The sequence below is a fragment of the Notolepis coatsorum genome, assembly GCF_963971535.1.
Source record: "Notolepis coatsorum genome assembly, chromosome: 2".
NCBI lineage: Eukaryota > Metazoa > Chordata > Actinopteri > Aulopiformes > Paralepididae > Notolepis > Notolepis coatsorum.
In genome coordinates this window covers 205,009,550-205,021,073 of record NC_140166.1, presented here as the reverse complement: position 1 = coordinate 205,021,073, position 11,524 = coordinate 205,009,550, and the positions used below count along the sequence as shown (strand labels likewise).

General features: G+C 46.5%; 1 protein-coding gene across 1 annotated transcript in view; it reads left to right on the top strand.

Annotated features, from left to right (window-relative positions):
• The first annotated feature begins 2,650 nt into the window (after positions 1–2,650).
• Positions 2,651–11,524, top strand: part of tsc22d2 (TSC22 domain family 2) — an 81,489-nt gene continuing 72,615 nt past the window's right edge. Inside the window, exon 1 of the mRNA XM_084309101.1 lies at positions 2,651–5,092. Coding sequence (XP_084165227.1) covers positions 3,438–5,092 — 1,655 coding nt within the window. The 5' untranslated portion in view covers positions 2,651–3,437. The remainder of the gene's footprint in view (positions 5,093–11,524) is intronic.

Genomic DNA, 11,524 nt, shown 5'->3' with positions numbered 1-11,524 from the left:
CATTGTGACATATTAGAAGACCCAGGCATAGACAAACGCACCATATCCACACACACACACACACACACACACACACACACACACACACACACACACACACACACACACACACACACACACACACACACACACACACACACACACACACACACACACACACACACACACACACACACACACACACACACACACACACACACACACACACACACACACACACACACACACACACACACACACACACACACACACACACACACACACACACACACACACGCCTACCTACCTCAGTGTTGACAATGCTGGTTTTCAATGAGCCATTCCTTAACCCTGCACTTGAATGAGTGATATGATGTGGACACTCTAATTGTTTGAGGTATTGAGTTCCATTGGTGGGATGCTCTAAATGAAAAGACGGCCTGGCCAAATGTTTAAAGGGATTGTACAGTCCCCCCTTGCCGCACCTATAGTATTCCTGGTTGAGGCAGACTTGAGGTTGATGACTATGCTTGCACCTCATGGTACCAAAGCACCTCAAAGGCGCTAAAAACAAAATTACAAACATCTCAAAACAAACTGGTCAGACTACTGCTTGACCTTACTCCTAGAACCCACCTCACCCCTGCCCACTTCGACAACCTAGGATGGCTTAGAGTAGACGACAGAGTACAACAACTTGCAATGGGCCTGGTCTACAAGATACACTACACGACCAAGGTACCCATGTACATGTCAAAATACTTCCCAAAGGTCAGTGAATACCACGATCACAACACCAGAGGGAGCTCCACAAATCATGTCAAACCCAGATTCGGCTCAAATAAGGGACTAAACACGTTTCGCAATTATGCCACATCAATGTGGAACGCCCTACCCAAAGCTGTAAAGGAATGTGGATCACTACCCACTTTCAAAACCTCTCTCAAGGGACACCTACGGGAGACTGCAATTCAACACTGGCCCCTGTAAATATCCTAACCCAATCATTCCAACCCCCTCCAATGTACAGTCATTTACCTAGTATGGTTTTGTCAATAGTTCAATGTACAATTGTGTTTGTTTGTACAGTGTCTCCTCCCCCCCCCCCCTCAATGTACAGTGTTACTTGTTTATACAGTGTGCCCCCCGCCCCCCCCCCCCCCCAACCACCTCCAATGTAAATTACCCAGTATGGTTGTCAATATCCCAATGTACCCAACCCCCCCCACCCAACCTCCAATGTACAGTTTCTACGTCAAATGTATATACTCCCTTTTCCCTCCTTCTGTATCACAAACAGTACTGTATTTGCAAATCTGGTATGTCATAAATGTATAGATGTAGCAGTACTGACTATCTGTATGTCATGTATGTCATATATGTCTATATGAATTGAAAATGGGGGACCCTGATGGAAACAAGACAAACGTCTTTCTCAGGTCTGCATCCCCTTAACAATTGTATGTATTGAGCCGTACTGTATTGTACCCATTCTGCAATCTGTTAAATAAAGTTTTCATTCATTCATTCATGAAACCAGACAAAGGAGGAGGAGCCAATCCACACTTGATTTTAAAAACTAGGCAGACGTTTTGATAGATAATCAGGTTTTCCCAACTGAGCAGATTATATATATTTTTTTGAATGTGACAGTGGTTCCTTTGTTGCATGTGCATGAGTTTGAAAAGTGATGCAGGGCTTGCTCTATTTGTGCTGAGCAGGTAAACTCATGCACTCTTGCTAATTTCAGTAGTTGCCTACTGCAGGTTTAAGTGTTTACCCTAGTTGTCTATAGTCATTGTCAATAAAAATCGAGTAGATAATGAAAACATGTCTCCATTCCAATTCCACCACATTTACTTTTGGTGATGGGATGGGGCTGGCTACTTGTGTGTTTATGTTTGGATTACGGATTGCGTCTTTAATAATAGATTTGTCTAATTCATAAACATTTCTATTCCCATGACTCCTTTGATTGAGTTGATCTCACCATTCACCTAAAGTAAAGTAAAGTAAAGGCTATTTGTCAATACATATTTGCCAATACATGTTAACGGCATACATATTAACCAGACGACGCATTGAAGCACTATAATGAAATACTTTTCAAAATTGTTCAAGTTCAAGTTTCAGGTCAAGTTTGGTTTTATTTGTGACATATAAGGTATAGGCTACATGTATATTACAGTGAAATGCTTGGTTCTGTATGAGCCCCATTTAAATGTTTACATTTTGTCATTTAGCTGACGCTTTTATCCAAAGCAACTTACAAGTTCTGTAGGCCCCTGAGATTGTGCTGCATACAGTACAAAGTTAAAAGAATAAAGGCCAAACACTATACAAAATATACAAACTAAAGTACAACCTAAAGTACAAAATCTAAACAATAAAGTACAAACGCAAGCTTTTTAAAATTCAAAAATGAGGTGGGGATGATGTAGTGCAAATATTTTTGTAATAAATAGATCAAAAATAGGTTCTAATAGTGTTCAAAATATTTCCCTCAAATAATTGTCTCCATCCGCGCTACGCACGATTCGTGTAAATGTGCGTAATGATTTGAATTCTCCATCGCTTTTAATCTACGGCAATGCGCAACGCTCCCAGAGTGCAGTTCGTTCTTGCCATCTTGTCGGGTGGTTGAGGAAGAGCGGAGTGTTAGCCTGTTAGCTTCAGTTAGCTCTGCTCCTACTGCCACAGTGGGGAAGTCAGTCTGACTGTCAGCTAGCCACACAACAGCTCCAAAAAAGTGAGCTATCCGGACGCGGCGTTGAACCTAAACTTCTTGGACTTTTGAGATATTTCTCCTTTTTTTCCCCTCCTCCCTGGATATATATACGTGTTGGGAGACGGCTGGTGGACAATATGGGTTTGTTTACATCATGACGTTGTTGTACGTTTTGGTTCCAAGGTAGAGGGGGGAAAGCACTAGCTATAACGTTAGCTAACTCGGGCTGGCTGGCTAGCTAGCATACCGTTCTATGCTGTAGCTGGAGAGGGAGAGAGGGGTTGAGAGAGAACGGGGCCCGCCTCACTCACTCACACTAAAGTGTTGGTAGCAGCTGGTGAGCAACAACTGCGACAGACAGGGGCCTGCGTGCAACTCCGGAGCCGGGACATTAGAGTCTCATCACGGCGGGGAAGAAGGCCAGCTAGGTTTCCAAGAACCGGGGGGAGGAGGAGAGGCTGTGTGCTGTCTGTCACAGACGGGGAGACTGCAGTACAACCACCTCGCACTGACGGGAGAGAGAGACGACCCAGGGGGGGCTCGTTTCCCGACACTTTTCCACGACGAGCGAGAGAGAGAGGGGTGCGTGTGAAAATATGTCGCATACGTGTCTGTTTCGTAGTTAGCTAACAAACTGTGTGAGTCGGTTCGCTATAGAATTTATCCAGCACTTGTTTATTAAACCACCTGGACATAGACTATAGATACCACCACCGAAGAGATATTCAACATGTCGAAAATGCCGGCTAAGAAGAAGAGCTGTTTCCAGATCACAAGTGTGACACCGGCTCAGGTGGCGGCCAGCAGCATCACTGACGACACGGAGAGTCTGGACGATCCAGACGAGTCCAGGACCGAGGACGTGTCGTCGGAGATATTCGATGTTTCCCGGGGGGCCGACTTATTAGGGGTGTGTGACAGGAGTTCATCTGAGGAAACTTTAAACAATGTTGGAGAACCTCAAGAGGGCCAGCCAGCGCCTGCGACGGGACCTGTAAATGGAGGGTTCTCTGTCAAAAGTGTAGGCACTGGTCATGTCAGTCAGCATGTTTTAGGAGGAGGAGGTGTGCCCCTGCCAACTGCAAGTCAGCCCTCCATTCCAAACTCGGCCACCCAACAGCCCACCATAATCAACACGGTCACACCGGCGACTGGCTCCGCTAGTGTGACTCAAGCGGCCCCTGTGGTCACTAGCGCCACATCAACCACGACGTGTAGTTCCCGTTTCAGGGTCATTAAACTCGACCACGGTACCGGAGAGCCGTTCCGACGGGGTAGATGGACATGCACAGAGTTCTATGAGCGAGATTCGGAGGGCTCGAGCATGAGCAGGACTGTGGATAGTATAAAGCATGCTATGACCCTGGATCACAGTTTGGACAGGGACAGTGGGCTAGGGGCCACTGTTGGCTCCGTGGTCGTTCCCAATGCCGTTTCTGCACAGGCTCAGGAGTCCACTGCCGACAGTGGGTACTCTGTCGCCCATCACACTCATCCCCCGGAGCTTCAGCAGCAAGGCTATGGCCTAGCACCCCAGCTAGGGAGCGGAGCAAGTGCCTTCCAGCCCGCGGGGTACTCGGTCTTGGCGCCCCAGCACCCTCAACAGGCTCAGGTCAATATGCAGCCCATTGCCCCCCAAACCCTTCTCCCCAGTGGCCTCAATGGTGCACCCCAAGGCACCATGTTGCAAAAATCTCCCATCATGCCTCCTGCTATGCAGGCACAGCAGTTTGCCTATTCTACTCATCCTGTTGGCATCTTAGCCGGCCAGCAGGACTACCGACAGCAGCACTTTGCCCCTCTCCAGCCACAAGGCTCAAGCACTCAGACCCTCCCCATGGCCTCCCTCTTTGTGGGGCCTCCAGCCAGCCAGGGCCCATCACCTGTCATCACACCTGCCGGCCCTGGAGCCCATGGGCTGGGCATGGTGGCCCAGGGTGGGCAGGCGGCCGCGGTCCAGGCCCTATTGCTCCATTTGGGCGGTGGGACAGCCATGGCCCCGGTATTACCAGGAGGTGGCCTTCAGCAGCTCATCAGTCAGCCTCAGCCTTCAAGTGGGGTGGGCGGTGGTGTCTCCGCACCCTCCACCACCCACAGCGGCATCCAGAATGTGCCTGCCACAGTGCCCATCGCTACCAACATGCCCCCAGGCATGCTGAGCCAGGTCGGAGGACTGGCGCAGGCCCAGGGAGCTCGTGGAGGGGCCACAGGCAACCAGACGGAAGACAGTAGGAGGAAGTCGGATGCCCTACCTCAGCCCAGCACCTTCCCCTTCCCAGGGAGAGATGGCATGAAGCCGTTTAACCATGAGAGCCTCAACTTGCCCACTCCCACCGTCACCAGCCTGTTTGGCATCACCATTCCCATTGATGGGGATGAGGACAGGTAAGAGAGAGAGTACATTAACTTCTGCTATGCAATCAGTCCACTCCCTTAACTGCTGTTTACTACACCAATTCATGCTCTGTTCCGGGGGCTCCGGGGGCTTTTTTCACCACCACATTAAGACTCTGGTATAGACATCACCTGTGATCATATTCAGATACTTAAGTGATGAAAGACAATAAAAATAATAACGTTGCTTGTTCAAGGACAATTCCGCCACTGGTCTCTCACTCTTACTCTCACTCTCACTCACAGACGAGCGCTCTTCCACCTGCACTTATTCTCTCAAAAAGTCACTTACAAGGACTTTATGATTAAACATGAATAATATCTTCGTTTTCAAGTGTTGTGCATGAAAGGACAACGTAAGTAAACGTTATGCTTCCCAGTGTTTCCCACAGGATTTTGTGAGACTGGTGGGTGAACCTCTGCCCCTCTAGGGGGTCCGGGGGCATGCCCCCCGAATTTTTTTGTGTGTACATTTTAAAGTTAAATGCATCAATCTGGTGCACTTTGAGAGCAAAATAAACAGGCTAGATCTATGATGAACTTTGTGCTCAAAACACAAAATCGACTAGACTAGTGCTTCCCAATCCTCTCCTCGAAGCACCCCCCCAGCCGTTCAATGTATTTGTTAAATTCCACCACCAGCACACCTGATTCAACTGAACTAGTCCTTTATTAGTTGAATCAGGTGTGCTGGTGGTGGAATTTAACAAATTCATGGAACGGCTGGGGTGTCTCGACTCGAGGAGAGGTTTGGGAACCACTGGACTACTAGAGCATACATTTGAGCCATCAAAGAAATGAAGCAAAAGTGGTTACCTGTGTTGAACTGGTTTATTTTTTAGAAGAAAAAAATATATAGATTACTATTACGAATACTACCACTGCCAATACTACTGATACATCCCTATTGGCAAACTTTATATTAAAGAAAATAGTAAAAAAAAATATATATATATATATTTATTTTTGTAATTACATATTTTTTTTTGGTTCATTATACAACTGTGGCAGGACTAATTAGACTGTGGCGGGCCGTTTATTCGGCGGCCGGGTAGTGCAGCGGACTAAGCGTCTGTCTGCCACTACAGAGACAGTGGGCTAGGTACACAATGTTTGGAGGAAGCGTGTGATAGTCTCCGCCCTCCCGGACCGCCGGTAGGGGGTAGAGTGCGCAATGCAAAATATATACTGGATTACTATTACGACTACTACCACTGCCAATACTACTGATACATCCCTATTGGCAAACTTTATATTTAAAAAAAAAATTCATCAATTTTTTTTGGTGTTCATTATACAACTGTGGCGGGCCGCCACAGTCTAGGTAATTAATGGGAAACACTGGCTTCCTGTGAGAGCTCATTGCACAGCCTGCTCTCATGATCTACCAGTAGTGTGTCAACATGTGTGAAAGAGCGGAGATTCAGGCGTGAATCCCCTACATCTAACCATATCTATCTTAGCTTGATGGATTGAAGCACAGACAAACACACACGGACACACAGAGATGTGCAGCAACGTTATGTTACCAACATGGCTAGAAGCCCATAGAAATCATTAACTGTTGTTCCCTGTTGCTATTGTTCCCTATTAACGTTATTGCTAGCTTTCGTGAATCCTGTTGACGTAAAACAACTAAATTGATTATCAGACTATAGCCCATTAGCAAACTGTCGAATCAATCACTTAAGGTAGCAGATTCAGATCATCAAGAGGCTCCGCTGCCTCAGCTCTGACGGCAGGTGCCGTTGCCCACAGGTCCGCAGGCCATAATGTTGATCTACTGCTGGCAAACGTTGAACTGGCATCATGTAGGTAGGCTATACGAGTGTCATTGATGAAGAAAAGTTACAGTACACTGTTAATTTCGAGCCCTGAGCTGTGCCTGCATTGCAATCAACGATGATGCAATAATAACGTATAGTGGAAGTCACATGTGCTTGACTCTGATGGAGAAAAAAAAAAGCTTGTCTGTTTGGAGAGTAGCACTGAGAGGGAGTGGGTGAAAATTTGGAAGGCTGGCCTCATGTTAAACATTCCCATTGCATTCTACAGCAGTGCGGTCATAATTGGCACTGTGGAGAACACGTGCCCCTCGCCAGAGCTAGTGTTAAGGTATGCTCTAACTGGAAATGTGTGGTTGTATATGTGCAAAGCAGTCTTAGTGAAGGGGTCAGTTTGGAGAAGGAGGGGGGGGGGGGGGGGGGGGGCTCTGCACCAATGAGTACTGGCACAGTGGGAGGAATTCTCTGTTTGTCATTATTAGGCTACAAAATACACTGGATAGTAACCCAGTTCTTCATAGACACTTTTTTGTCCCCTCAACCAAACATGCTGTTTGGGTTAGGGACGGGTGCCTCAACAAGCCCTTGAATACATTAAAACAAACAAAGTAACTTATGTTTTGCAGCTGACACTTTCACTGAAGTGAGCAACTCTTCACAACACGTAGGCTTGGGTTTTATGCTTATCTGTCACGGATAGATAGAACACTCGCCCTTGACTTGCGATCCTAGCCGCACCCCCTTGGCACTAAATCTCGTAAATACCCGCTCTTCTTCAATTGTCTGCAGTAGAATCTACCGATATACACGGCGCAGCTATTTTTAGGGTTTGTCCGAGGGCCCTCGTGCAGCTTGAGTTGAAGTACAGCCACTCTGAGAGTGTACAGGGCCAAAAGAGGTACAGTATAGACGCGGTGTCCACGGAAAGCGTGGCCTGGACGAGTGTCGGTCCACACACACACACACACACACACACACACACACACATGCACACTGCATGGCCTGTGTTTTCCTAGGCCTCCTTGTTTATCGCTTTGCTCTTAGTGGGAAATGGAGCAGGCTGTAGCTTTGGGTTATGTGCGTATAATGTGGCGGGGGGAGATGAGTCCTGATCTTATCATCCCGTCCGTGATATTTTCTGAACCTAATCATTGTTTACAAAGAGAGTTTGTCCCGGCAGCGTCACACACAGAGGGTTGTTGATGTTTCGCCCCAAAGGAGGGCGGAAACGGTGTGCGTTGTTCCCGGTGTGATGTCATTGTGGAACGGCCAGTGCCCATTTCCTAATCGTCCTCATATGTGTTCAGTGACATCAGTGACTGCGTGTGTGTAACCATGGCGCTGCTGCTGGCGACAGGACAGGACGTGCCGTCAGACAGACAGACGGATGGATGCGTGGAGATGATTCCAGGCACGTCACCTCCTGGGAGCAGAGTCAGCGATGATACGGCAGATTTAATCAGACCTGCAAGTCTTTGCCAGACTCTGCCTCTAGATTGAATCAGACCTGCAGGTCTTTGCCAGACTCTCTGCCTCTAGATTGAATCAGACCTGCAGGTCTTTGCCAGACTCTCTGCCTCTAGATTGAATCAGACCTGCAAGTCTTTGCCAGACTCTGCCTCTAGATTGATTCAGACATGCAGGTCTTTGCCAGACCCTCTGCCTCTAGATTGAATCAGACCTGCAAGTCTTTGCCAGACTCTCTGCCTCTAGATTGAATCAGACCTGCAAGTCTTTGCCAGACTCTGCCTCTAGATTGATTCAGACATGCAGGTCTTTGCCAGACTCTCTGCCTCTAGATTGAATCACGCCTGCAGGCAGGTCTTTGCCAGACTCTCTGCCTCTAGATTGAATCAGACCTGCAAGTCTTTGCCAGACTCTGCCTCTAGATTGATTCAGACATGCAGGTCTTTGCCAGACTCTCTGCCTCTAGATTGAATCAGACCTGCAAGTCTTTGCCAGACTCTGCCTGTAGATTGATTCAGACATGCAGGTCTTTGCCAGACTCTTTGCCTCCAGATTGAGTCACGCCGGCAGGTATCTGCCAGGCTCTCTGCCTCCAGATTGAATCAGGCCGGCAGGTATCTGCCAGGCTCTGCCTCCAGATTGAGGGCGTTTTCTCATTAGGAACGGTTGGTCCGTTCCGTCCTCGAGAGCGATAGCCCCCCTCTTGCCTGCTTCCACACTACAATCTCGTTTAGTTGTTCCCAAGCACAATTGAGGAGAGCAACACTCCAATACAGCAGGTGGCATATGCACCTAGTTGGTTTGCTATAGCTGGCGTTTCAACGCTTCTTTGCTCTCGGATAAAGCATTTTGGGATCAAATGAGATAGAATGACGTGCTTTACCGGCAGCGCTTATTCTATCGCCTTCCCTCTCAGACACACACTCGCCCAACACGCACGCGCACACACACACAGACGGAGAAGCGTGTTTGTTATGTTTGGAGGAAGAGAGAAGCGTGAGAAGTGAGAGCCTTAGGTCGTATTGAGAGGGCACATTATATCTTATGATAAGATATAATGTGCCCTCTCAATACCACCTTAACACTTTCAATGCCAACGACGAGATATCTCGTTCATGTCGACCGTTCATTGCCAACGACGAGAGATCTTGTTTTTTTTTTATTAGCAATTTGAATTCATATTTCATCAATCTAGTCTCACGTTAGTAGGGGTGGGAATCGCCAGAGATCTCGCCATACGATACTATCGCGATACTTGAGCCGATACTCTATATATCGTGAATATTGCGATATATATATTTTTGTTTATCAAAAAAAAAATGTAACTGCAAAGTAAAACTGTCAACATGTTTTATCTAATAAAATAAAGTTCAGTCTGTTCATCTCACTTCAATCATTTTTATTGCAGAACATGGTATTTTCTCAAGCAGACAGATGTAAACAGGGCCCGAAATTGGAGCCCGCCACCCGCCATTGGCGACCACATTTTACGTTTGGTGAGTGAGACTGAGAGGTCTGTCAATCAATCAAATAGTCATGTGAAAACCGATAGAAAAAACATGATCCAATTCTTAGCGGAGTTCTCACTCGCTGTCTCAGCACAGACATGCAGCGCACTGCTGCTCCTACCCCTCCCGCACCTGTTTCTGTATGCTGCATGTAAACGGAGGCTATTGCCTCGGACAGTCACCGTGACGTTAGTCTAGTCAGTGGGACCTTCGTGAGCTAACGTTAGCTACAGTTACAAAATGACCCAGTCAACTATTCACTTTTAGTTTAATACATGAGGCATTGTGTAACGTTATCCAGCCGGCTAGCTACTGATAGCTCCTGATATCAACAGGATGCTGCTCCAGCAATAGTCTAGTGCATAATACCTCCGTTGGCTAGGTAGCTCACATTAGCTGACGCTAGCTCACTAGTCACTACGAAATGTCCCAGTAAACTAAATAGTTCACTGAGGCGTTGTCTTAAGTAACGTTATCTAGCGGGCTAGCAGTAGCTACAGATAGCTCCTGATATCAATGTCTTATAACATTGATTCAATGCGTATTCTAGCTGAGGGCTTGCTGAATGTGATTTGACCAAAGCACAGTAACGTTATACCAATAGGGTCCAGCTGCAGCGCCGGAGAATCCTTGCTGGAGCTGGAGGCTACTCTAGTATACACACAGACAGTGGAGCTGTTTGCAGATAGCGAGCATTTTGACTTGTTGCGTGGTGGCGATGTCTCGCAGATAATACAACTACAAGTATGATTATATAATATATATATTTTATAAAAAAAAAATTAAAAAAATTGGCTGGTATGAAATATGCTTGGCGGGTAGATTCTTCCCATCTACCCGCCACTGGCCGGTGAGAAAGTTAATTTCGCTCCCTGGATGTAAACACTGTAATCTGTGTTGCATGTACCTGACAAACTGAACTGTTTGTATTACAGTCATATTCCAACTTAACTGAATGCACATGTGTGTGTGTGTGGACTACTGTACTATTACAGGTATTGAAATGAACAATGCAACTTCCTTATACAAAAAAATAAAATTTTAAAAAATGTTTATGAATAATTAACTATCGATACTTGCCGTCCCTGTATCGATACAGTATCGCCACGCAAAGTATCGCGATACTACTACGTATCGATTTCCCCCCCCACCCCTACACGTTAGTGCTGCAAACTCTCTGAGCCCCCTATCGTCTCTCCCTGTGGTACTGCACCCCTTTGGAATGGATTGAATGAAACACATGGGGGGGAAAAAAAATCCTGCTTCCTCATTTTACTTCTCGGGCAAGTCACCCGAGATCGGATTCATTGCTGAGCCCCAAAACAGCGTGGAATACATATTTCCAGTACCCAGCGTTGGATCAATAAACGTGATCGATATTTCGAATGGCGATCAGGAATTGGAATAATCTTTTTGGAGAACATCTGATCTGAGGTAAGGAATCTATTTTACCAGTCTTAGGATAATAAGAGCTTTTTTCACAGATATCAACGTGTGCCCTGCGTGTGTGTGTGTGCTGATCAGGAAATGAGAGAATCGATTTTTCAGCTCTCTTCTATAGCGTGCATACATATACTATCGATAAAGCGTTTATTTGAAAACTATTCATAAATAGGCCGAAAAATTTCAACGTTTTTTGTGTATTCCAGAATATTCCAGTAAAG